The following is a 27,852-nucleotide window of genomic DNA, read 5'->3' on the forward strand; positions in this document are numbered from 1 at the left end:
CATTCCTCAGAGGTGCCACCCTTGGGTCAAATTGAATTGTTCCGAGACATGACTCAATATGCTGAAGATGAAGGTGAAGATCTGCCGGTCCTACGTCTCCCTGATGGCCCCATTTGTTTTCCTGCATCTCCCCACATGCTGTAGTGGCCATGGGCCTTGGGGGCATGTGACACACAGCCTTGGAGCAGCCAGGCCTCAGGCCCTCCATGCGCCCCAGCAAGGAGCAGCAGCACCATGCTTAGAGAATGTGCAGACCCTGTCCTGGGCAGCTCTGGGGCTGGGGCAGGGGATGCTAGGCTGGGATGCTCCTGAGTGAGCTGCTGGGGCTCTGGCTGTGATACATGCTGAAACCCAGCCTCCCTGGGCAGAGAGGTCACACAGGGACTATTAGAAGGTTGCCAGGAAAAGGAGTCTTCTCCACAAGGGCCAAGATCAAGCTGGAGACTGTCAGCCCCATCAGATGTCTGAGGTGACAGGAAAGGACTCTGGGTCCAGTTCTTCCATTACACAGGAAAGGACTATGGGCCCAGCCTTTCCATTACACAGAAAAGGAGCATGAGGCTCAGAAAGGGCAGTATCTAACCTGAGGAGACAGGGAACTGAGTGGTAGAGCTGAGAATCAAAGTACCTCAAGGTACTGCAATATGTCTCCTACCACTGCAAGCCTATCCTTCCTCCAGAGCCGGCACCCTCTCTGCTCCGCACAGCAAGTGCCTTCCTGTTCTTTCTACCCTCCTTTGGGAAAGCCACTGCCAGGAAAGATGCAGAAAACTCTTTCCCAGTGAGGAGGAACGAGAGATAAAGTTTGTGGTGCAGAAATGGCTACATCGCACAACAAGAAGTGAAACTCTAACAGGAAAGGCAAGGGCTGAAGGACAGCAAGGGCAGGTAAGGGCAGGAGACGGGTGGTCAGGAGCAAGGCCTTGCCTGCTGCACTTCCTGGCATGCGGGCCAGGTGAGGTCGGGACTCTGAGCTTTTGGATGAGACATACATGTGTAGGAGTCCCAACTCAGCTGGGGCTACCTTTGTGGGGATGAGACCAGTGTGTTCATCCAAGCACCACACTTGGCTTAATGCTTTGCTGTTGCCATTGTAAAATATGGCATAATTTTTGAACAAGGGGCCTTAGCATTTTGCACTGGGTACTGCAATATTTGCCTGTAGTAACCTCCCATGCCTCACTCTCACTGGTGGCTCTCACTCACCAGTGGCTAATCGTGTGTTCTTGAGTAACTGTTTTAACCTCTGGGAGCCTGTTTTCTCATCTGTAAAATGGAGATAGCAGCACCTGCCTGACAGAATTGTTACAAGGTGAATTATGAGAACACATGCAAAGGTCCTAGCGAGTACCTGGCACATACCAAATACTTAATGACAGTTACTGCTTCAGATTAAACAGTATTAAAACCACACCTTGTTTTATTGTGCTTCACTTCATTTCACTTTACAGATATTTCATTTTCCAGCTTGAGTCCAGCAAGGCTATCGGCACCATTTCTCTAACAGCATGTACTCACTTGATATCTCCATGTCACATTTTCATAATTCTCACAATATTTTCAACCTTGTTGTAACCATTATATCTGTTATGATTATCTGTGATATTTGATGTCACTAACGTCCTTGTTTTGGGGCACAACAAGCTGCGTCCATATAAGGGAGTTAGCTTAATCATGGCTATTCTGACTGCTCCACCGACAAGCCAGCCATTCCCTTTCTCTCTCCTTCTCCTCAGGCCGCCCTGTTCCCTGAGACACAACAATATTGAAATTAGGCCAATTTGTAATCCTACAATGGCCTCTAAGTGTTCAAGTGAAAGGAAGACTCATAGTGTCTCACGTTAAATCAAAAGCTAGAGATGATTAAACTTAGTGAGGAAGGCATGTTGAAAGCTGAGACAGGTCAAAAGAGCTAAGCCTCTTTTGCCCAAGAGTTAACCAGGTTGTGAATGCAAAGGAAAAATGCTGGAAGAAAATTAAAAGCACTACTCCAATGAACACACAAATAATAAGACAGTAAAATATCCTTATTGCTGGTATGAAGAAAGTTTGAGTAGTCTGGATAGAACATCAAATCAGTCACAACTTTCCCTTAAGCGAAAGCCTAATCCAGAGCAAGGGCTTAACTCTCCTCAATTCCCTGAGGGTGGAGAGAGGTGAGGAAGCTGCAGAAGAAAAGTTTGAAGCTGGCAGTGGTTGGTTCATGAGGTTTAAGGAGAGAAGCCATCTCCATAACATAAAAGTGCAAGGTGAAGCAACAAGTGCTGATGTAGAGGCTACAGCAAGTTATTCAGAAGATCTAGCTAAGAGAATTGATGAATGTGACTATACTCAGCAACACATTTTCAATGTAGACAAAACAGCCTTCTATTGGAAAAAGATGACTTCAGGACTTTCAGAGCTAGAAAGGAGATGTCAATACCTGGCTTCAAAGTTTCAAAGGACAGGCTGACTCTCTTATTAGGGACTAATGCAACTAGAGACTTTAAGTTGAACCCAGTGCTCACTTACCATTCTGAAAATCCTAGGGCCTTTAAGAATGATAATCAATCTGCTCTGCATGTTCTAGAAAAGGAACAACAAGGCCTGGATGACAGCACATCTGTTTACGGCATGGTTTCCTGAGTATTTTAGGCCTGCTGCTGAGACCTACTACTCAGAAAAGAATATTCCTTTCAAAATATTACTGCTCATTGACAATGCATCTGATAACCTAAGAGTTCTGGTGGAGACGTACAAGGAGATGAATGTTGTTTCCAGGCCTGCTAACACAGCATCCATTCTGCAGCCCTTAAATCAAAGAGTGATTTTGACTTCCAAGTCTTATTACTTAAGAAATATATTTCTTAAGGCTATAGCTGCCATAGATAGTGATTTTTCTGATGTATTTGAACCAAGTAAACTGAAAAACCTTCTGGAAAAAATTCATCATTCTAGATGCTCTTAAGAGCATTTGGGGTTCATGGGAGGAGGTCAAGATAGCAATGTTAACAGGAGTTTGGAAGAAGTTGACCCCAACCCTCACAGATAATTTTGAAAGCTTCAAGGCTTCCGTAGAGGAAGGAACTGCAGATGTGGTGGAAAAAGCAAGAGAACTAGAATGAGAAGTAGAGGCTGAAGATGGTGCTGAATGGTGCAATCTCATGACAGTATTTAACAGATGAAGAGTTACTTCTTATGGATAAGAAAGAAAGTTTTTCTTGAGATGAAGTCTACTAGTGGTGAAGATTCTGTGAATGTGAATGTTGTTGAAATGACAACAAAGGATTTAGAATATTCCATAAACTTAGCTGATAAAGCAGCGGCAGGGTTTGAGAGGACTGACTCCAATTTTGAAAGAAGTTCTACTGTGGGCAAAATGCCATCAAACAGCATCTCATGCTATAGATAAAACTTTTGTGAAAGGAAGTCAATGGATGTGACAAACTTCATTGTTGTCTTACGTTAAGAAATTGCCACAGCCCACCCCAACCTTCAGCAACAACAACCCTGATCAGTCAGCAGCCATCAACTTCGAGGCAAGACCCTCCACCGGCAGAAAGATTACAACTCACTGAAGACTCAGATAATTGTCAATAATTTTTAGTACTAAAGTATTTTTAAATTAAGGTGTGTGTGTGTGTGTGTGTGTATATATAAATATATATATATTTAAAACATAATGCCATTGCATACTTAGACTACAGTAAAGTTACGTACATCCCTACTTCATCTCACACCACACCTCAGATATTACATGTTACATGAAGTACACTAAATGAACTGGGGAACCAAAACGTTCATGTGACTTTTACTGTGATATTTGCTTTACTGCAGTGGTCTGGAACCAAACCCCTGTCTCTGAGGTATGCCTGTAATTACGGACTACCAGGTGACAAGGTAGATGCCTTGCTCAATAAAAGGATTTTAACAACCACATCCCAGATCCCACAAACCAAGAAAGGGCCACAAGTCCCAGACACCAGCCTGTGCTCCCCTGGCCTCTTACCGTCCCGAAATGGTTGTGTCTGCATCTGCAACCGGATCTTGATGAGGTCCACGGGCCCTCCCAGCCCGACAGAGACCACACCGGCCACCATGCTGGCCAGGAGCAGGTCCGACAGCGTGCGTGGAGGACTGGCCTCGGGCTCCCCGCAGCGGTGCTGGCTGAGGAACCGCTGTGTGTTACTGAAGACCCCAAACACCACGGAGTTGTAGACGGCAATGCTGGCAAGGGGGAAGGACATGCCCTTGAAGAAGCCAAACACCTGCAGTGAAACCCAGAAGGAAGAGGCGTGAGGACCCAGGGCTGGCGTTGCAGGGCCTGCAGGATGGCAGGGAACACCACTGGACACATCTGCCCAGGTGTCAACGAAGAGAGGGGAAGAGGGTGCTGATGCGACAGGAGGCAGAGGGTCAGGGGCCGCTCAGGGGCAGGCATCCTTGCTCTGAGGACAGTCCGGCTTCTGCAAGCCGCTTTGTTTCCTATGGGTGGTGTCCTGGCCTGGAACCCACATGTGCAGGGAGGGGCAGTGATCTTGGGCTGGAAAAAAGTCAGGCTGTGGCCACGGGGGAACCTGAGGAGACCTTAGGAGCAGTGGACTGGCCAAGCACCACACGCCCCCACTTCATACACCACAGTAAAAACATTCTCCAGGCACTGGCCAGGGGCCAGGCCCTGGGGAGCAACCATAAGAAAGCAACGGCCTCTGCCCTCACCGAGCTCATAGTCTGGGGAAAGTGAGGTGCGGAACAAATTGACAGGCAGTTACAGCATAGGCAGCCTACTAAGCCTGTGGTGTAAGACAGGGGTTCCCCAGATCCCCGAGGGGTGCCTGGGCCAGCCTGTAGATGAGTGCCCATGAGCATGGGTGTCTCCTGACAGAAGTGGTTGAAGGGGTTATACAAGGACGCAGAATGCGCACACACAGGCTGCAGGAGGCTGAGGAGGGGGTGCTGCAGGCTGGGGTTCCGTCCCTTCCACACGGCATTCTTGATGAACACCACAGATGTGCTAAGGAAAACCGGAAAATTCCACAGGCCCTTGGAGGAGTCAGGGCAGCACACGCGTGCCAAATCAAATGTGAGGAAGTACTGGGAAGCTATTGTGCAGACTCCAGGCTGTGCACAAACCCACTAGTCCTTGCTGCACGCACTGTACCCTGGCTGCCAGAGGCAGGGTGTCTCACACACAGCAGCACATGCACACACACGTGCATATATACACACATGTATGCACACACACATGTGAACACACCTTGCTTCATACTGTTCTTCCATCGCAAGATCCTTCAGATAACTTGGATGTGGCTTAGCCATGAACTACTATGCCTCAGAGAAACCGCCCGCAGTCCCCACCAAAACCCCGGAGCTGGGACACAGGCTGGCAGACACTGTCGGGAACGTGTGCCAAAAGGAGAATCAACAGCCACTTTCAGGGGACTGTGGACTCCCACAACATCACCCGGGAACACCAAGTGCTAGGCTTGCAGTGCTCGCCCCAGTTGTAATGCGCTGATCAAGGGAGTTACAACACCCTGATGCGAGACACACTTCATCCGTGGGAAAACTCTAGGTGCTTGCAGGAGGCTTCCGAGCCCCAGGGCACTTGTTAGGATGGAGTCCGGTGGAGACAGTGGCTACAATGGGGCCACATTTCCAGTGACTCAGAGAAAAGTCAGAGGGCTGCGACAGGGTTCCACCTGATGGTTTCTTTAAATCACGTCATTTCATTCAAAATTTTACAGTTTATTCTAAATTCCAGAAAGAGGGGCCTCAGAAAGTCTTCCTGGAGCACATGCCAGTTCTCAAGAAGGGAGTCTGATGCATCTTCTACAAAGTATCACTCAGTTTTCCCTTTGGAAAAGGAACACCTCAGGTCACATGGTCTCAAGCAACCTGGGCACAGATAAACTCTGGTGTCTAGGCTCAGACGTGCCTGACTGCCGCCGGGCCAGATAAAGGGAGGTCTATCAGCACACGGTTTGCCAGTCACTCGTGCCTTTGTGAAAAACTGAGTGATCACTTTGTTTTTGCAGGAATTTTCCACACTGTGGCTCCAGATTCTTCAGGATTTCTCCATAGTGGTTACACAAAACCGGAGTTTTTCTTCAGTTATGCTGTGGTAGGTGGCAGGGGTGAGTTTAGGTAACACGTAATATTTGAGGTATGGTGTGAGATGAAGTAGGGAAAATCGAGCTGAGTGTGAAGAGCAGAATGAGAGGTCCCCACCTTCAAGCCGGTGTGGGGCTGTGGCCCTGGTCCCTAGCCCGTGGGGTCCCAGGCAGGCATCACTCCACCTGCCCAAGAGGCACTTACGCTCTCCCTCCTGTACACCATGCGAATGCAGCTGAGGGTGTTTCCGTAGCCGACACCGGCCTGCAGGCGAGTCTGTGGAGAGAGACAAGGGCATGGATCGGCTCAGAGATCACTCATAGCCCACTGCTCCAAAGATGCCCGGAGGGAGAGGCCCTGCTCATAGTGACCCCGCCAGCAAAGGGTCTGGGTTTCAATCCAGGCCAGGCTGGTGCTCTGTTTCTGGCTTGCACTGCCTCCCTCTCATGTCCCATTCAGACTCACTCATTGCGAAGAAGCCTGCTTTGCTGAAAGAATGGCAAAGGCCAGCTAGTTGTGCCGAATGATCGTATGATCCCCGCCTCTTGAGTATAAAAACTAAACTGGGACTCTACCCTATCTGCTGTCTGTTGTTGCCCCCTCCAAAATATCTTTGGGGGAGACCTGCTCTTCTTGTCCCTAGAACCACCACCCTAGGCCTCACCCCTCATCCTCACCAGAAACATGGCCTGAAGCCCTCCCTGGTCTCCTGCTTCTCCCTCACTTCCTCCATTTCTCTTTATACAACAGGCAGACTGATCATTTTCAAAGGTCAATGAAGCCTCCAGTGGCCTCCCATCAAATGTAGGATAAATTCTGCCCTCTCCCTGAGACTGGGAGGCACCTGTCTCTCACCGCATGTGCCATCTCCTCTCCCCGGGCCCTGCATGAGCTGCAGGTTCCCAGACCCTGCAGCAGCAATTCTTTCCTGCCTCCATCCAGCTGCCCCTACTGTTCCCCACGTCTGGAAGGCTCTTCCTCCAGCTCCTCCTCATCTTTTAGGTCTGAGTCGAAATGTCGAGTGGCCCTATGTGTTTGATTACATAGGGTTTATGTTGGGTCACCCAACTAGGGTAGGACCACCTGTGTTACTTTCCTTTCATCTCCAGAGCTGGGCACAGCCCTGGCACAGCGGTCCTTTTGCACTGACTGAAAAAGGACTGTATGGCTAAGGTGTGGTGGCCTCTAATGGAGGCTGGCTTTGGTGACCAGGGGCAGCAGCTGACAGGCACAGAGGGTCTGAGTAAGTCCACTCAAGAGTACCCCTGCCCTAGCCTTAGAAGGTTCCACTTATTTTAAGATGTGCAGCCTATAATTCTCCATCAAAACACTTTGTCAGCATGCACAGCATGTCATGCCTGTGCACGAAGGTGCCATGAGACCACCAAAGAGGAGATACTATGCAGCCCAGTTTGCAGTGAGAGGCTGAGACCCAGAAAAGCAGGCTAGCTCTTCACACAAACCACCTGAGCTCAGCTCTGCAGACAAGTGGAGGAGGCCCTGGAAGGGTACATGTAGTTAAAATGCTGATCTCAGAGTTGAAGATCACAGGCAATGTTTTCCTGCATGGGACTTTTCTGCATTTTCCAACTCTCCTACAATCAGCTGATGGTACTTTCATTATTTTTAGTTTATGTAGTTTAAAACTTATGTAAAGTATACAACTCATGTGGAAATAAATTTTCTCAAAAACAACAACAACAACCAATTAATGTCACATGTAAGGCTAAAGCTTCATTGGACCCACCTTTGCTCTCACCCTGCTCCTCTCCTGAGTTTATGACCATGGCTAATAACATGGCCAAGAGTTTGAGAAGCACCCACTTAAATAGTTTTATAAACATATGTAGCCATAGGAAAATACAGGAAATAGTACACACCCTGTTCATAAGTATTACTTTCATAATCAGAGAAGTGTGTTTACTAACTCACTCAACCAATATTTGTTCGGGGCCTATTTTATTGGAGGCACTATTCCAATCTTCAGCAGTAAAGAAACCAGAGTCTGCCCTCATGGAACTTACAATCTGGTGGAGTCAGAAAAGATGGTCAATAAAAAGTAATTCCCAAGTAAATATATATTTTAGATGAAGACAAGTACTATGGAGGAAAATAAACCAAGGATAAGAAGAGCTGGGTGATAAGAAGGAAAAGGTAATTTTAAATTGGGTGGGGGAGACTCCCTGGAAGATGCAGCAAGATGAGAACTGGGCCTTCAAGGTCTTCTTGTTGAGCAGAACCACAGAGGCCTATCTTGGAGTGGGATGTCCACAACCAGGACAATGACTTGGGCCAGGTGGTAACTTAGGAGGTGTTGGAGGGGTGCAGGTCTCTTTCTGTGCCCCATGTAAGGCTGTCAGGAGGTCCAACACTCTCCTAGGGCTGTCCCTGGAAAGTGAATCCACAGAATGTTTGACTACCACCCACCCGCTGCAACAAGTAATCAAGTTCCTGCTAAGAAAATTGAGTGGTTGAGTCACTCAAGTCAATAATACATGAAGGAACTCAACCTGAGAGCCAAACCTAGATCACAGAATAATTTCAAAGCCATGGAACAAAGGTCTGTCAGGCATGCTGAGCACTCGGGTAGGCTGGCACAGAGGCCAGCAGCAAAGCCCAAGTCTCTAGGGCCCCCAGTGATAGCAGGAGAAGACATTTAATTGCACCAGCTGCATACTGACTATCATATAAAACTGACCTCATTAAATCCCACAGATGCTGTAAGGCATGGATACTGCTCCCATCTTACAGATGAACACAACCAAATATAAAACTGACCTCATTAAATCCCACAGATGCTCTAAGGCACTGATACTGGTCCCATCTTACAGATGAACACAACTGACCCCTTACATTAGTTTCCTGTTGCTGCTGTAACAAATTACCCCAAACATCATGGCTTAAAACAGCATGAATGCATTCTATTACAGTTCTAAGACCAGAAATCTGAAATGGGTCTCAGTGGGCTAAGATCAGGGTGCTGGCAGGGCAGCACTCTCTTGGGAGGCTCTTGAGGAGAATCTGTTTTCTTGTCTCCCCCAGATTCTGGGGTTCACCCCCTTTCCCAGAGCCCCAGCATCATGGCTCCTCTTCTCTCCCTGCTTCTATTATCACATTGTTTTCTTCCTCTTCTGTAGGAAGAAATTTAAATCTCCCTCCACCTCCCTCTTATAAGGACACTTGTAATTACATTTAAGAACCTCCCCGATAATCCAGGGTCATCCTCCCATCTCAAGATCCTTAACATAATCATACCTGCAAAGTTTTCTTTTGCCGTGTAAGATGACATTCACAGGTTCCACGGATGAGGACACAGGCATGTCTGGGGACCATCATTCAGTCAACCACACTGACTCACATGGTTTCCCCAGGAACCTGGCCCCCTCATTTGGTTCATCCCCAAGGTCTTTCACTCCACAGGACCCCAGAGGCTGCTATTTCCACCAACCTGTAGCCTACTGAGACCCAAACAAGTCCAGTCCAAGCTCTTAACCAGGTGTGACTGCCCTGAGGGTTGGGTTCTCTGACCTATACATAGTGTTAGGTATATAATACGTACTCAATGAACACCTATGAAAGACAAGAGAGAAGAGAGTTTGTTCCCTAGCCCAGCTTCAGTGCTTTTAGTTATTAGGGAAAATATCTCCAAATCTGAGGTGTCCAGAGCCTTCATTTTGGGCCTACAGAATGGATGATCTTGCCATTATCTTTCTCATCTCTCCTGGTTATGCAGAATCAATTTTAAGACTTGCTTAGATTTGGACTCTTTCACTTTGGCAAACCTGCTCCTATTGTATCAAGTAAGATAAAATTAAGTATAATTGTATATATTTAATGTACCTCCCATATTAATATCATCCACATAGACCTCCATGAAAGCTGAGTTGCATTTGACTATTTAACATGAGGTTATATTTTGTAAATATTTAGTGCAGCATTAATTTTGATTGTGTACTTTTCTTCTTATATACCGTTTTCTCAGGTCTCTGACACTTTCTTTGGTCCTTATAGAGAATGGGGGCCCTGGATTCTGTGAATGCAGTGGATACCTCTTGAAGATCATGACCCTTCATGCAATATTTAGCTGAAAACTATGAGCTTCATGTCATGGGTGCTATGAATCTCATGCTACTCCAGTTCATGGTGTCCCTCCCATTGGAAGCTCTCAACACCCCACAGCTGAAAACCCAAGGAGAAGAGGATGAGTGCTCAGTGTCAGGAGGTGAGGTGGCTGGAGCCTCAGTGCTTCGAGTTGAGTCGCTGCCTGGCCTGCCCCTGGTCTGGCAGAGCAGGCCATGCCCTGACTGTCCTGGGCCAACATGCATGCCCCAGACTGGACTGGGTAGTGAGGGGGCAGCCTGGAATGGCGGGGAGCATGCTGAAGCAAAACAAGAACCCCCAGTGGGATGGTCATGAGAAGGAGGCAGACACCCCCCACGCCAAAGCCTGTCCATTGCAGTTCAGTCCCAATGGTCTACAGGAGTGGTCCCCAACCTTTTTGGCACCAGGGACCAGTTTTGTGGAAGACAATTTTTCCACAGACCAGGGTGGGGTGATGGTTTCAAGACGAAACCATCAGATCATCAGGCATTAGATTCTCATAAAGAGCAGGCAACCTAGATCCCTCACATGCACAGTTCATAATAGGGTTTGTGCTCCTCTGAGAATCTAATGCTGCCACTGATCTGACAGGAGGCAGAGCTCAGGCAGTAATGCTCGCTTGCCCACTGCTTACCTCCTGCTGTGTGGCCCAGTTCCTAACAGGCCACAGACTGGTACTGATATGGTATGGGAGTCGGGGACTCCTGGTCTAGAGGCAGCCAAGCCCTGACTAGAAAACCTAGCCACGCTGCATCAGACATAGGTACCAGCCAGGCCTCCTCAGCCTAAGACCATGTAGCCAAGGGCACAGGAAGAAGTCTTTCACTGGGTCAGCAGCACAGGCCTTATAGCTGGGTGAGTTCTGGGACCCCAGAAAAGTGACTGTCTGCCTCCCTGCGCCCTAACTTGTCTATTCATGATAGTAGCATCATCTCGCTCATTGCTGTATCCTCAATACCTCCGTGAACAATCTTCATGACAGCCCCACCAGGGAAGTGCTACTTGCCCACTTTACAGACAACGAAACCAAGGCTCAGGAAGGTTAAGTGCTATGCCCAGGTCACTGGAGAGCAGGTGATAAGGCCAGGATTGGATTTCCAGTTATTCAGACTTGCCTGGCCCTTTCTTGGTGGGCAGGGTCTGTTGAGAAAACATCAGCCAGAAGGAAGGAAAGAAGGTGTTCTGGAGTGTAACAGGGGCACTCAGGCCGAACAAAGACTGGATGTCATGTCTCAGGAGGGCTTCCCTCCAGAGCTTCAGGGCAGAGTGCAGAGAAGGGAGAGACCGCCTTTTCAGGCAACTGTGGCCAGGGAGCTCCACTCCTGCAAATTGTGCTAAATCCAGTGGCTAGTGTCCTTAGGAAGGACGGGGAGATCTGACACACAGAGACTCAGAGGGGAGGCTATATGAAGACAGGCAGGGCCTAGAGTTACGGAGCCACTGCCCACGGAGTGCCGAGCACTGCAGCAGGCACTGGAAGCTGGTAGAGGACCATGTGGCAGGTTCTCCCTCAGAGCCTCCAGAAGGCACCAACACCTTGGTTTTGAACTTCCTGTTTCCTGACTTGTGAGGAAATACATTTCTACTGTTTTAAGCCACCCAGTTTGTGGTTGTTTGTTACAGCAGCCCAAAGAAACTAATCTATACCCTCAAATTTTTATCATTAAATTTCTCGCACCCAACAGTGACTTGTTACCAACTTATATTAAGTCAGCCTGGGTTTTAGAGAAACAACAGCCCTTTTCCTTGCCGAGATGCTGGGCCTGTGGCAGGCAGTTCCATGGTCAGTGACTGAGCATGCCACCTGGAGAATGCTTGTTCATCTTTTGAGGTGTCCCACTGCCCGCCAAAGAGAAATTTATAAATACCATTTAAATCAGAGAATTGAAAACACATTCTCCAACTTTGGTGAAAATCTTCCCGGACATTGTCACATGATGTGGTAACTGAGCAAAACTTAACATATATTGAATGATGTTGATAAAAATAGCAGCTACCAATTTTGAATCCCTACTGAGTACCAGAAACAATGCTTATAATCTTGTACTGACCCTGTAAGCCAAGGATTCGTATCGTGTTTAACAGAAGGCTATACAAGCAGGAAATGGCAAACACAGGATTCACACCTAGAGCCTGTGTGGCTCCAAAGCCCATGCTTTCCGGCTTGGCCATGCTGCCTCCCCACTGACCCAGTCCTGTGAATTGGTTTGTTGAATGATCCCTGGAGGAGACAGACTGGGAATGACTGAGGTGAGTTTCGGAGGGTGAGAATCGCCAGGAACAACCAGCACTCTCATGGAGACATTAGGGAGTACATCTGAGTCCTCCAAGTCACCCCAAGGCCCAGCCCTGGAGAGGTATGCAGCAGGCAGCTTGAACTTGGCTGAGGTCCAAGATGGCCACTCATTCAGCAGGTGCTCATCCAGGGAGGCTGTGCCCAGCTCTGTGCTGAGCTGCATTCTGAACAGGAGAGAATCAGAGGCCACAGGCTAGGGAAGCCAGGCCTGGGCAAGGTAACCAGCCAGCTCTCGTGGAGGGTAGAGGGCTCAGTGGGCAGCTACCACAGAGGTAGAAAAGGTTTCTGAGGACCTGACTTGGCTCTGGACAGCCCTGGGGAGTCCAGACATGGGCCCTAACTCTGGGCAGCCATGACTCAGCCTTGATAGGCTAGTAAGTTCATTTCAGACATGAACTTGCTGCACAGCCCTCCTTGGTGGGCTCTGGGATCCAGGGCCTGGGTGTGCAGGGCTGGCAGGAGGCAGGCAGCAAGGCCCCTAGCACACTCTGCAATCCCATTCTCCCTGGGCCTCTCCCAGCACCTGCACCACACCACTTGCTCAGCTCACTGTGTGCACCATACACACACTGGCCTTCTTTGTTTTCCTGGAGAATGTACATCGCAGCCTGTTCCCACCCTTGGGCCTTTGCACTAGCTTGTCCCTCTGTGAGTAGCACTCTGACCCCAGTTCTGCATGTCTGGCTCTTTGTAACATTTGAGTCTCATCTTAGCTGCCTCCCTGGCAGAGAGGCCATCCCTGACTCTTCAAAATAGAGAAGGCTTTCGTCACTGTCTTTGCCATCACCTTGTGTGTCCCCCTAGCACCTACCACTGTCCATAAACACTTTGTGCATCTGTTGTGTTCCCTAATTATTGTCCATCAGTGTCCTACAAATATCTGTCTCCTTGTCTGCCTCCCTCACTTCTAAGTCCTCAAAGCCTAGGTCAGCCTGGAAGTAAAGTTTACTTGGAGCTTTGAATCCAGCACTACAATGCCCTGCTCTGAGATCTGGGGCAGTATACTGAACTCTGCACTTTACTCTCCTCCTGTATAAAATGGGAAGATTATACCATCCCAGGAGGGTCGACTAAGCCTGCTTCACTCACCACTTTGTGTGCCCATCTCCCAGCACTGGGTCCTGCCTGCCATCCCCCTGCATTGGGACATCCCCTGGGGAGCCTAAACACCCCCCTTTTACTACTTACTTAAAGTGTTTCTTCAAATATTTAAAACAGGTAGACTGATCTTCCCATCAAGAAGAGGGTGAACATGGACCCTGACCTAGGAGAGGGTCCATTTTCATACAGGAAGCAAGATGGGGAGAAAGGACATTGCAGCAGCCATTTGAAAAGGGCCTGTGAGGCTTCTCTCTGTGCACAATCCAGGCAGAGCTTTAGAAACGGATCTGGAAGCCAGTCAGCAGTGAGGAGGCACAATTTATGGCTCTGTTCCCAGAGCATAGGTCTAAGTTCTGCTTACTACTGGGGACTGGTGCAGGGGTGGGGATGGGGTGAAAGATTGCTCCTTTGCAGCATCTCACACCTCAGTTTTTAACTTATTGTATGATCTGAGATGAGCCCCTTCCCCTTTCTAGGGAACATCCCAGAACAAGGGGCTTGGATAATCCCAATGCCAGGAAGGCCCCACCAGCTCCAGAATCCTCACACCTATGTGCTTCATCAGGTAATGATGGGTTCCCATCTCCAATCTAGTTCTCAAGTTCTACCTGGACCTCTGAGTGTTTCGAGTCTAAACCAGACCTCCTGGCACCCCACTCCCCCTGGGCTGGCAACAGAGTCTGCCCTGGGTAGAAGACTCTCTGGGAGATCAGAAACAGCAGGCATAGTCCCAGAGGCAGGTCAGCTCCATGCCTCTTTTTAAGAGGTAATGGGAAACATAGCTACTGTACCTTGACCGTGTCCAGAGGGTGGCCGACGATGACACTGGCTGCACCTGTGGATCAAAAAAGAATGCCTGGTAACTCAGTCCTTGGACTCCTGGCTTGCACCAGCCAGCTCTTGGGACAAAATAGGCACTCATTTAGTCAACGGTCAGTTGCTGGGGTAGGGGGAGTGGGTGGGCTCCAATGTTTTAGGCACTGGTCCATGCACCAAGGAAGGCAGAGAAAATAGAGTAAAACAAGTAATCACTCCATAAAAGGGAGGCAAAGGGACTGGAACAAGTAGATGTTCACAGGCAAAAGAGTGAAAGAGTGGAGATAGACACCCTACCTCATACCATACACAAAATTAACTCAAAATAGATCAAAGATCTAAATGGGAGAGCAAAGCGATAAGATTCTTAAATTAAAACACAGAAAAAAATCTTGACCTGTGATTTGCAATGGACTCTTAGATATGATACTAAGTGTACGACCAACTGAAGGAGTGAAGGACATGCCATATCAAAATATAGCAGATGGGTACATTGATTATTTCAAGTTGAAAACATTGAGAAATCATAATTTCTGAAAGGGTGAACCGACCTGCCTCTTCCTGCATGCAGCAAGCAATAAAGATTCCTCTGGGAGGGGTACCCTCTCCATACCAGGGTAAGAAAATAGCCTTTATTAGCCGGGATTCGGAATTGAAGGCTGCAGTGGCCCTGAATTCATACTTAATGAAGCGATCCTTATATTCCACCTGTTTTATATCCCCCTACCCGTATTTCTAGTGACTCCTCTAGCAAAATTCCACCACCCTAGCCAGATTTTCTTTGTCCTGTCATTTCTTCTCACATTGATCACTCTTTGTTTAAAAAGTATGAAAAGATCTTGTGTTGGCCACTTCTCCCGACTTCACTCTCTTGGGAAGATCCCTATGTCATGAGAAACTAATAAAATCTGTATTATTTTTCTCTTGTTAACCAGCCTGGTGTCAATTTTGTTTTTATATTCAGGTGAAGAGACCAGTAGGAGCTAAACGGAGGGTCAGAGGTTATCTCTAACTCCCCTACACAACACAAGAAATAATAACATTCATAAAAATTGAAAACTTTTGCACACAAAAGTGAAGACATCCTACAGAATGGGAGAAAATGTGTGGAAATCACATATTTGATAAGAATTTAGTGTCTATATATAGAAATAACTCTTACAACTGAATAATTTTAATGGGCAAAGGACTTGCACACACATTTCTCCAAAGATGATATACAGATGACCAACAGACACATGAACAGAGACTCAACATCTGTAGTCATTTGGGAAATGCAAATTAAAACCACAATGAGAATCCTCTTCACATGCACTAGGATAGCTATAATTGAAAAAAAGTGGAAAAGAACTGTTGGCAAGGATGTAGAGAAACTGGAACTCTTGTACATTGCTTGTAGAAATGTAAAATGGTGCAGCCATGGTGGAAACAGTTTGGTAATTCCTCAAAAAAGCTAAACATAGAGCTACAACCTAACCCAACAATTCAATTCCTACATATATACCCAATAACAGAAAACAGATACTCAGACAAGTACAAGTACACACACATCATGGCAACATTGTTCACAATAGCCAAAAGGTGGAAATAATCCAATCGCCTATCAACTGGTGTATGAATAAAGAAAATGTGGGATATTTATACAGAGGAATACTGTTTGGCAATAAAAAGAAACAAACTATTGATGCATGCTACAGCATAGATGCACCTCCAAAACATTATGCTAAATGTAAAAGGCCAGACATAAAAGGCAAGGTATTGTATGACTCTACCTATATGAATTATCCAGAATAGGTAAATCCATAAAGACAGAAAGTAAATTAGTGGTTGCCAGGACTGGGAAGAGGTGGAAATGGGAGTGATTCTTGAAGGGTACAGCATCTTCTTTGGTCACGAGAAAAATGTTTTGGAACTAGATAGAAGTGATGGCTGCACAGTGTTGTGAATGTAATAAATGCCACTGAATTATACACTTTCAAATGGTTAATTTTCTATTATATGAATTTCCACTCAAAAAGTGGGGCAGCATATGTGTAAAGAAAAGACCTGAAAACTTTCAGTTACCTGCAGGTTACTTAACTTCTCTATGTCTCACTTTTAGCATGCATAGAGTGGGATTAATAACAGCACCTATCTCTTGCTTCCATGGTAAGAATGAAATTCAGTAATACATATAAAATACCTAGCAGAGAGCCTGACACCTACAGGATGCTCAAATGTGAGTAATGTCACCATAGAATTTTTTAAAAAGAAGACCCATTTGGAAAAGTGATGAATACACTGTATCTTTTCACAGAAAAAATACCTACACACACACACACACTCACAAGACTTGTACAATTTGAAGAGAACAAAGGCTGCCCCAAGGCCACTTAGATTAAGAAGCCCTTTGTATTCGTTTGTTCTCATGCTGCTATCAGATACATACATAAGCCTGGGTAATTTATAAAGGAAAGAGGTTTAATCAACTTACAGCTCCACATGGCTGGGGAGGCCACACAATCATGGTGGAAGGTGAAGGAGGAGCAGGTCACGTCTTACATGGCAGCAGGCAAAAAGAGAGCTTGGGGAACACCCCTTTATAAAGCCACCAGGTCTCATCAGACTCATTCACTACCATAAGAACAGCACAGGAAAACTCGCCCCCATGATTCAATTACCTCCCACTCAGTCTTTCCCATGATACATGGGTCTCTTCCATGACACATTACGGGAGCTACAATTCAAGATGAGATTTGGGTGAGGACACAGCCAAACTACATTATTCCACTACTGGCCCCTCCCAAATCTCATGTCCTCACATTTCAAAACCAATCATGCTTTCTCAATGGCCCCCCAAAGTCTTAACTCATTTCAGCATTAACTCAAAAGTCTACAGTCCAAAGTCTCATCTGAGACAAGGCAAGTCCCTTCCACTTATTAGCCTGTAAAATCAAAAGCAAGTTACTTTGAGCCTGTAAAATCAAAAGCAAGTTACTCTGAGCCTGTAAAATCAAAAGCAAGTTTCTAGAAAGTTACTTTCTAGAAACAATGGGGGCACAGGCATTGGGTAAACACACTTGTTCCAAATGGGAAAAATTGGCCAAAACAAAGAGGCTACAGGCTCCATGCAAGTCCAAAATCCAGTGGGGCAACCAAATCTTAAAGCTCTGAAATGATCTCCTTTGTCTCCATGTTTCATATCCAGGTCATGCTAATGCAAGAGGTGAGTTCCCATGGTCTTGGGCAGCTCCATCCTGTGGTTTTGCAGGGTACAGCCTTCCTCCCAGCTGCTGGCATGAGCGTCACCCATGAGTTAGCAAATGCTATCAACATAGCTGATCTGCATGCCCTGCTGCAGAGGAAAGTGCTCTGAGAGGTACCACCAGTGAAGGAACTGAGGGAGAAAGAAAATGGGGTTTCTTTTTTAAAAAATAATTTTATAAAAAATTATAATGCCCATGAGGCTGGCAATGAGTGCCTGTGGCTTTTCCAGGTGCATGGTGCAAGCTGTCAGTGGATCTACCATTCTGGGGTCTGGAGGATTGTGGCTGTCTTCTCACAGCTCTACTAGGCATTGCCCCAGTGGGGACTCTGTGTGGGGCTCCCACCCCACATTTCCCATACACTCTGCCCTAGCAGAGGTTCTCCATAAGGGCCCCACCCCTGCAGCAAACCGCAGCAAACTTCTGCCTGGACATCAAGGCATTTTCACACATCCTCTGAAATCTAGTGGAGGTTCCCAAAGCTCAATTCTTGACTTCTCTCCACACGCAGGCTCAACACCATGTGTAAGCTGCCAAGGCTTGGGGCTTGCATCCTCTAAAGCCACAGCCCAAGCTGTACATTGGCCCCTTTTAGCCATGGCTGGAATGGCTGGGACACAGAGCACCAAGTCCCTAGGTTGCACAGAGCAGGGGGGCCCTGGGCCCAGCCCAGGAAACAATTTTTTCCCCCTAGGCCTCTGGGTCTGTGATGGGAGGGCCTGTCGCCAAGGTCTCTGACATGCCCTGGAGATATTTACCCCACTGTCTTGGTGATTAACATTTATTTCCTTGTTATTTATGCAAATTTCTGCAGCAGGCTTGAATTTCTCCCCAGAAAATGAGTTCTTATTTTCTATTGCATAATTAGGCTGCAAATTTTCCAAGCTTTTATGATCTGCTTCCCTTTTAAACATAAGTTCCAATTCCAAACCGTATCTTTGTGAATACATAAAATTGAATGCTTTTAGAAATCACCTCTTGAATGCCTTGCTGCTTAGTAATTTCTTCCACCAGATACCCTAAATCATCTCTCTCAAGTTCAAAGTTCTACAGATCTCTAAGGCAGGGGCAAAATGCCACCAGTCTCTTTGCGAAAACATAGCAAGAGTCACCTTTATTCTAGTTCCCAACAAGTTCCTCATCTCCATCTGAGACCATCTTAACCAGGACTTCATTATCCATATCACTATCAGCATTTTGGTTAAAACCATTCAACAAGTCTCCAGGAAGTTCCAAACTTTTCCACATTTTTCTGTCTTCTTCTGAGCCCTTCAAACTGTTCCACCATCTGCCTGTTACCCAGTTCCAAAGTTGCTTCCACATTTTCCGATATCTTCACAGTAACGCCCCACTCTACTGGTACCAACTTACTGTATTAGTCCATTCTCATTCTGCTAATAAAGACATTACTGAGACTGGGTAAATTATAAAGGAAAGAGGTTTAATTGACTCACAGTTCTACATGGCTGGGGAGGCCACACAATAATGGTAGAAGGTTAAAGAGGAGCAAAGTCACATCTTACATGGTGCCAGACAAAAAGAGAGCTTGTGTAGGGAACTCCCCTTTATAAAGCCATTGGATCTCATGAGACTTATCTACTACCATGAGAACAGCATGGGAAAGCCTGTACCCATGATTCAATTACCTCCCACAGGGGTCCCTCCCGTGACACATGGAATTATGGGAGCTACAATTCAAGATGAGATTTGGGTGGGGAAACAGCTAAACCATATCAGCCTTGTTGTAGCAGTTGGTGACTGAAATTGAAAGGGAAACTGTTCTTCAAAGACAAATTCCCAAGCACACTGATGAAGAAGGAAATATCTGCATTAGTAGAGGTGATTTAACCAGGTAAGGTAGCTAAGGGCTCCTGGACTATTGGATACCTTTAGGGACAAAGAAACCAGCTAATCCCAGAACAATGAGTCCCTGGGTCCAAAACTACCTGTCCCCTCTCATGCCCTCCTACCTACTAAACTGGGCAGAGGCAGAGAGGTGACAGCAGTAATTGACCCTTCCCAGTAGTGGGGGGAGGAGCGCTGGTCCTCAGGCTCCATGGCTTCCTCCATAGTGAGTGCACACATCCTTCAGCTCAGAGCAGGCTTAGATCCAGCCTTGAGCCAACATCTCCCTGCCACCCATTTGAAAGCAGGGGATTTGAGATTTTAAAAATGGGATTATCAGGTCAGTAGTTTCCAGACCTTGGCACTTCACAAACCAGTAAAATCTCACACAAAATGTGTATGTGTGTGGGGGTAATATAAAAAAAAAAAAAAGGGCAACATTTTGTTATGTAAGTTTGTTTGGAAAGAGTTAATATGAAATTAAGATGGCAGATTCTGGTGCCAGGCAGCCTGGGTTGGAATCTTAGTGCCAATGCTAGATGCATGGTCTTAGGTAAGTTAGTGAATTTCTCTGTATCTCAATTTCCTCATCTGTAAAATAAGGATGCAACGGTACCTGCCTCTTTGGGGTTGTTATAATAATTAAAGAACTATACATAAACTGACACAAGAGCTCACATATTGCAAGATTCAATTGACATATCCAGGAAAGGCAAATTTATAGCAAGGAGATTAAGGAGAGGGAATAGCATTCAACCTCAAATGAGGGATCTTACTGGGGGATGAAAACGTTCTAAAACAAATTTATGGTGATGGCTGCACCACTGTAAAATTACTAAAAGGCATTGAATTGTATATTTGAAATGGGTGAATTTTATTATTGTACAATAAACCTTGATAAAATTATTTTAAAAGAAAACATGTAGCACTTAAACAATACCTGGCACCTAGCTAGTAAGTATTCAAGTGTAGTAAACACTTATCATCATTTTATGGAAGCCAAAAAAAAAAGGCATGTTATTAGTTTGGTGCAAAAGTAACTGCGATTTTTGCCATTACTTTCAATAACATCATCAAAGTAAGGACAATACCAGAATAAAGCACAAAAATCCCCTACTTGCTGTGAGTTGGGGAGGGTTCGCGTGTTATCACGTTTGGGAGTGGGGAGGGGTATCAGAGTCTTGGAACTACTCTGACTCAGCCCTACCTTCCAGGGCATTTCTCAAACCAAGCCATTTGCATCCCTACTGAAGGTGGTCTGCTTATTTAAGGGGCAGCCCACAGAAGTGTCTCCTCTCTCTGCCTGCCCCGCTGAATGGTGGAATAATGTCCAGTCAAAAAGGGCCTGGATATGCCCAGGGGACCGCAGCCCCCTGGCTGGGACAGTTAGGAGAGGCGGGTCTCAGCCCCACTCAAGGGCATCTGTGCCAACAGACTTACTCAATGTGAAAGGAGCCACTTCTGCTCAGGAAGGTGTGAAGCAGGGCTCTGCAGCCACCGGTGGGGGTAGAGAGGTGGTCTCCTGCTAGGTGGGAGAGGAGGAGTTAGGATCCAATCTGGTTTGTTTTTCTTTTCATCTTGTTATCTTTTTTTCCCCCCTTTGGTGAGGGGCTACATTTGCCAACATCCCTTTTAGGATAACCCTTTTAGATGGGTCAAAAGAAAGACTTTTTATTTGATTTTATTACAATTAGCCAAGTCCCTCAAACTTCCCCCTTTCCTAACAGCTGAGAAAAGAGAGATAGACCTATTGGAAAGAAAAATGGAGAAGCAAGGAAATGAATGCAACTCTCGCCCAGGCAACCCATCCCAGGCCCAGTAAAAATGTGGCTCCGGAAGCTGTGGCGAAGGGACCAGCAGACCCAAGAGTACCCGGAGAAGGTGCCTTGGAGGTAGGCGATGGCTGACGGCTGGCGGCGGCTGAAGGCAGTTAAGTGCTCCTTGCAGCCTGACAATGAGCACCTGCAGCCGGCGCTCCGCCCCCTGCTGTGAGAGCTCTGCTCCTTCCAGTCGGGACGCCCTCTAGGGCCCGCCTGATCTCGAAGCCTGGCTCCCCACGACCCTGCGCCCCGCGGTCAGCAGCCAAACGCCACCCTCATACATAAGTTCCCGCGAGTCACGTCCGCAATTCAGGTGTGCACCAGGTCACTGAAGGGTGTGTGCGCCGCTAGGAGCCTCCATTGGCTGTGGGCTTTGACCAGCTGTTTAATCATTACTGCATCAAGTCCCACGGTTCCTAACTTAATGAGCAAAGCAGAAGCTCAGTCCGAATCGCTTTGAGCTCTAGAATTTAGCCCTGGCAACTGTAAGACCACCAGGGGGATCTCGGGGCCGGGGACTCCCCAAAGCAGGCTGCGCGCGCAACGGGGAGCGGGATGGGAGCGCACCGAGGCGCAAAGTTTCCTCAGAGCACTGCGGCAAACTCCACCAGGCTCGCTCTCGCTGACCGGGGATCCCGGGTAAGCACACTCACCTCCGATCCAGCCCGCCGCAAAGTCTTCCAGCTGGAGGCTTCCCATGGCCGGTGCTCCGGTCTCGCCCTCCCGAAGCCGGGGCAGTGCTCACTTAGGGTCAGTGGGGCATGGCCCCGCGGGCGCTAGCGCGCCGCAAGACCAAAGTCGGAGTCTCCCGCACGCCGCAGGTCCTTCTCCAAACCCAGCCCCCGAGTCACCCGCTGCGCGGGCTGCCGCGCTCACCTCTCCAAGTGCCGGAGGGCGGCTGACATCACGCCCCCAGTGGACCTTAAAGGCACAGCACTCTGGGTAGTTAAGGGTGCGCTGCGCGCGGCTCATCCCAGACCCAGAAAGGCAAGGGTCATCAAGTGAAATTCTTAGTCCTCCCTTCTCCGGGTCCCTTCCTTGCCAACTTAAGAGCCTCGGCGCCTTTGAAGTGAAAGTGCCAGCCGCCCATCCAGAGATGGCATTTGGTGGCGTTGCTCCTATCTCCCTGTGCTGTGCTGACAATGCTGATTCCAATCAGCGGTGGACTCTCTCCCACCCCAACGCTGAGCAGTGATGCCTTTTTGTTCATCCCAGACATGTCCCACTCAGTGCCCCGTGCCTAGAGCAAGCACCTGGTGGTTCAGGGTCATGTCTGACTTTCAGCTACAGCTCTCTAGGGGCCCGGCTCCCTGCCTGGCCCTGGCTCAGCCTACACTGTCCACCCTGGGCCAACAGAAGGTGGTGATCTCTACCTCAAACTCCCTCTCTGTAGTCAGACCCTACATTCAGCCAGGCCCCAGGCCAGAGGCCCATGCTCACTGGAGAAGTAGCCTGTTGTGTGGAGAGGCTTTTGTTTCAACGAGAGTTTCTTTCCTCCCCTCCTAAGAAGACTCGAAGCCACCCAGCATTCCGCTAGTTTCCAGCAGGGACTCAGCTGTGGGTCTCAGCCAAGACATCCCAACGTTGACAAGAATGGTGGAGGGTATGGTCAGGAGGAAGGGGCCTCTGCTGGGCCTGCTGTTGTCCCCCTGGGCATATCCATGTCACGTCATCCAGGTTAATATGCAGTGACAGTCAGCTAGATCTCCTTCTTCCAAAGCAAGACAGCCTGACCACCGAAGCTTGATCCTACAAAGGCCTGTCCACTGAGAAGTGGGGACTTGGAGGTGAAGGGTGCTTCCTGCAGCATTGCTCCCTCCCCTGCCCGGGCACACAGAGAGTGGACCTGTGTCTGGAGAGGACAGCCTGGGATGGAGTCGCCGACCTGGCTGGGGAAGTATTGCAAAGTTCCAGGGAGGAGTGGAACCATCATACCCCATCCCCGCACCTAAGCTTCCTGCTGCACATGGTGACCCACTCAGTCTTGAGGCTTCAGAGTTACCGTCAGCATCAACCCCAAGCTGTGCCCTGCCATGCCCGGGATATATGCCTAGGGCCGCTATGAGAAATGTAGGTCTCTGAAGAGTGGCCCTTTAGTGAGTTCACCATTGGAATGCATCCACAAGTGGAAAGCCTGCCAGTTCTCAAAACCTACTCCTTTGGAAGACCACCTAAGGGGTGCCAGGCAGATTGTCCCCTCAGTCCTGTGTCAGCACCAATTGAGGAGGTCTTAAGTTGGCAGGCAGTGTCCCTGGCAGCCCTAGGATGGCCTCCCAGGCTCAGAAAGCTGCTGCTTGAACTGCTAATGAGTTGGAGCAGAGCAGAAGGAGTGGGTCACTTTCCAAAATGAATTACTGCCCTCCATTCCCAAATATGTGCCACAAACCTGCCCATGGGGCGCATCACCCAGGGAAGTGCAGGGAGGACTCTAGGTTTACCAGCAACCGTGGCCAGGCCTGGAGAATCCCAGACTACAGGGCTATGAGCCCAGGCCAAGTGCTGGCTCTGTGGCCGGGATCTAGGCCCTCCCTTCTTCCTGGCCTTTGCACTTCAGAGCACCACTTGCAGTGTGCTGCCGTTCACATTTGCATTCTACACTCGGGAGAGGGCAGGGCAGATACTGGCCATTACACAGAGAAAGAAACTTCACAGAGAAATCCACTCCCTGTGTCACTAGGGCCAGAAAGCAACCCCATTTCCTTTCTCCCTCAGTTCCTTCCCCAATGATGACCTCTCAGAGCACTTTCCTCTGTAGTGGGACGTGCAAATGGGCTATGCTGATAGCATTTGTTAACTAGTGGCCCACTCCTCATTTCTTATTGACCCTTTCAGGCCACAGAAATTTCCTGAACACCAGTCTGTGCTGGTGCCTTGCTTTTGGGAAAGTCTCTGTTTGAGAGGAGACAGTCCGTCTGAGATGCCACACAGAGGTGGCTGTAAGAGCACTGGAGAGAGAGTCCATTGTTCTCCAGGAAGCAATCAGGCAAGGCTCTCCAAACCTGGAGTCTCCTGGCTGCACCTTTGGTCTACAGAGCTCCACAGCTCCCACCTCCCCAGCCACTCTCTCAGGCAAGCCAACAATCCCCTCCCCGTGTCCACCTGCCACACTTGGGCAGCAAAGGCCTGGGCCAGCTGTGCATGCCTGACCTGCTGCAGTGAAGGCCCTGCCCATGCCGCCTGCTCCCCTCTGCTTCCGGATTCCTGCCCTCACCCAGCTTTCCTCCCGCTTCTCCAGCTGTTCTCATCTTCTTCCCTGCTGCCTTGGCCCCTTCTTATGCTTAGGTGTAGATTCCTCAGGGCCCCATCTGGACCTTCACCCACCCGCACCTCCCATCTCTTAGCGTATAACCTCCACACCTCACTTCTGACTCCAGACATCCTTCCACTCAACACCTCCACCTGGGTGGCTCAGGTCACCTTAGCGCATCCCTCAATGAACTCTCTCTTCCTCCTCCAGTGCCTCTTCAACTTAGAGAAACACACTTCCACTCAGTGGCCACCCAAAACAGAACCTTGGATGCCATCCTCCATTCCTCTCTCCCAAGGTCTTATCCCACCAGCCACCAAGTCCTGAGTGTCTATCCCCTCAATGACACCCAGACCTCATTGGTGTCTCCGAATGTAGCTCAGCCCAGGCCTGTGCCACTGCCCTGCCGGGATCACAGTGGACACGGTTTCCTGGGTTCCTCTGCCCCAGTCTTGTATCCACCCTCCAGCTGCTGCCCCAGTGAGCTTCTGAAATCTTGAATCTGCTCAGTTTAGTGACCTTTGATGACTTTCTGTGATCTTGAGCATAAATTCCAGTTTCCCAGTGTGTTGTGTGTAGCTCTGTGGGACTGGGCCTGGCTACCTTTCCACTTCTCACCTCAATGTCCCACATTCTGTGCATGTGTGTGACTGTGCATGTGCTATTCCCTTGCGGGGAACACTTTCTCCCTCCTTCTCCCCTGGCTGACCCCTGCCCGCTTCTTAAGACTCAGCTCAGCTGTCGCCTTCTCCTGAAAGGCCTTCAAGGAAGGCCTCCTCATCACCCTATGCCACACGGGATCTGCTAGGTCTCATCTGTGTTTCTGAATATTCTGAACCTATCTGTATCACTGCCGTCAGACTCAACGGTTGATAATCTGTCTTCCCATCTAGACTGTGAGTCCACTGAGAATAGGGTACTGCCTCATTCTGCACTGGACCTGCAGAGCCTGGCACAGTCCTGGTGGGTAGTCACTGCTCAGTCAGCTGGGCCTTAAATGGGGAGATATGGGGAAAAGTCTGAAGGTCCTGCCGGTGGCTGGCAGACAAGGAGGGTATCTGGGTACAAGACAGAGCTGAAGAGATGGCCACATCACTCCCGGGTATGAGGATTCCCTCTGGCCTTTCCTGGAGCGTCACAGAAGCCCGGCTTCTTTCAGGCCCTCAAAGGTACCAGCCACATTTCCCCACAGAGCTTTTGCACTGACCACTCCCTCTGCCTGCAGCTCCCTCTCCCTGCCCTTCTCATAGCCAACTCCTACCTCCTTCAGATCTATGCCGAAGCGTCTTCTGCATGAGGAGGCCTCCCCAGCCCCCTCACGGGAGGTCAAGACCTCGTTGCCCTCTCTCAAGGCACCTCTGCTTCTTTTTCCAACTCTCACCATGCCACTCAGTCCTTGTGCAATGCCTGGTTGCTGCAGGAAGATAGATAAGACCTGTCTGACCTATCTGCCACCATGACATTCTCGGGATCTGCCACAGAGCAGGCAGACAATTACACAGGACTGAGTTCAAAGGATTAATGAAATGGGACCGCAGGTTTGTGCTGTCTTTCTTCTTTGAGCGTTTGCCCCCGCTGCATCATTCCTGCACTGGCCTCAGACAACGGGAGCTCTGAGCCCCCTCCCTGACTCTGATGGGAAGGAAAAGGAGCACACAATTTTCGAGCTTCTCATTGGAAGCAGGATTTCTTCCTTTGTTGATGGCACTTTGAGAAGGTATGTGCAGAGCATGTGCAGACTAAATATGGCCATCACCTATTCAACTTGAGGCTGGCAGTCAAGAAACAGAGGCCAGTGGCTGTGAAGTGAAGGGGTGAAGCAGCTGGCGGGAAGGCTGGGCTGCCTGGGCTCTGGTCCCAGTGCTGCTGCTGCCTCTCTGGGCATCTTGGGAAAGTCCAGGCCTTAATTCTTCCTCTATCTTTTGGAAGGTAAGGACGATCCCCTCCTAGGTGGTGTCCGCAGAAGTCTGAAATTCTTGGCCACAGGGATATCAGCTGCCGAGGTCTCATCAAGGTGTGCCAGGAGAGGGCGCTGATGCACAGCACTTGAGGCTCTCGGGTGGAGAAGACAAGCGTGGCTGCCCGTTCTGGATAGCTTCCTGGCCCGGTTTCCCTGGCACTGGCTGGCAGAGAGCCACACTCAGTATTTGTGTGGGCCGTGGAGGAGATGCTGGCCCAGGAGGCTCAGAGGGGAGTCTGAGGTGCCAGAGCAAACCTCTGAGAGGCTTGATGAGAACCCATCTGAGGTGTTTGGGTGCTGTGTGCTTGAATGGGAGGCGACACCCCAGTCTCTTTATCTGTGTAGATCTATCGAAGCCTTGAATGTCCCAGGCTTTCTTCCACTTTGGGGCTCCGAGCTGGCCCAGTGCTGCATGCTCTGTTTACACCATCTTATTAAATTCTCTGAGGCAAGTCCTCCTTGGGTAGGTGAGAAGAATGAGGCCCAGGGAGGTCAAGCAGTTTCTCTAAAGCCACACAGCAGTCAGTGGAGGACGATGAAGTCACACCTGCTGTTTGACTCCAGGGTCCATGCTATTAAAAAAAGTGCTGCCTCCTGGCCAAGACTCGGGAAGTAGAAGTGACTTTCCCAAGGACCCTTGCCCCCACCCCCACCCCTCTGCATAAATGCCCTAACTTCTCTGCCTCAGGTTCTCCACTATCAGTGTGATAGTACTAACACTGTCCAACTGTGTCGTATTCATAGGACTCCTGCAACAGTTGAATCAGGGGGAAAACATCCCTTCCCCCACTACCATCCCAGTGCCCTGGGCTGCCCTCCATCCTTTCTTCCCTGACAGGGTCCTGTGGGTCCACAGAAGTCTGAAATTCTGGGCCATGTTGATATCTGATACTAGCTTGAAAACCATATGTGCTCCTTTCCATCAGAGTCAACCTGTGGGTTGAGGCTGGCTCTGTGGACGTCTGAGAATAGGAAATGCTGCTGTCTGCCTGACTGAAGGCCAGGCAGGTCAGGGGACCAGATAGCCCAGGTTGGAGAGGTTTGGAATCAAGGGGTTTCTGTGGGAATGTAGGAGGAGCCACTGCTGACTGCTGCTGTCAAGGTCCCATCTGAAAGCCTGGCTAAGCACCTGCTATGTGCTAAACTTCCTGGAACTCGGAGGAGTTTGGCTGCTGATTGTGACAGAGAGTCAGTGTTTGGGGACAGCCTACTCCATCTTCTGCCACATGGTGGTCTCCTCTGTCATGCACTCATCAGACATCAGCTGCTGGGCTGGGGGAGACCCATAAACCTCACATCAGGTCTGCCCTCAAATACAGGCCAGGCAG

General features: G+C 48.8%; 1 protein-coding gene across 2 annotated transcripts in view; it reads right to left on the minus strand.

Moving 5' to 3' along the window:
• SLC25A48 (solute carrier family 25 member 48) overlaps positions 1 to 22,203 on the minus strand; it is a 47,127-nt gene extending 24,924 nt beyond the window's left edge. For both annotated transcript variants that reach the window (XM_073010676.1, XM_038007589.2), the window contains exons 1-4: positions 21,971 to 22,203; positions 14,383 to 14,426; positions 6,298 to 6,369; positions 3,989 to 4,247 (exon numbers count right to left, since the gene is read on the minus strand). In XM_073010676.1, the coding sequence (XP_072866777.1) occupies positions 3,989 to 4,247; positions 6,298 to 6,369; positions 14,383 to 14,426; positions 21,971 to 22,016 (421 nt within the window). In that variant the 5' untranslated portion in view covers positions 22,017 to 22,203. The remainder of the gene's footprint in view (positions 1 to 3,988; positions 4,248 to 6,297; positions 6,370 to 14,382; positions 14,427 to 21,970) is intronic.
• Positions 22,204 to 27,852: the final 5,649 nt, after the last annotated feature.

This window comes from Chlorocebus sabaeus, chromosome 23 (genome assembly GCF_047675955.1).
Source record: "Chlorocebus sabaeus isolate Y175 chromosome 23, mChlSab1.0.hap1, whole genome shotgun sequence".
In the NCBI taxonomy this organism is placed as follows: domain Eukaryota; kingdom Metazoa; phylum Chordata; class Mammalia; order Primates; family Cercopithecidae; genus Chlorocebus; species Chlorocebus sabaeus.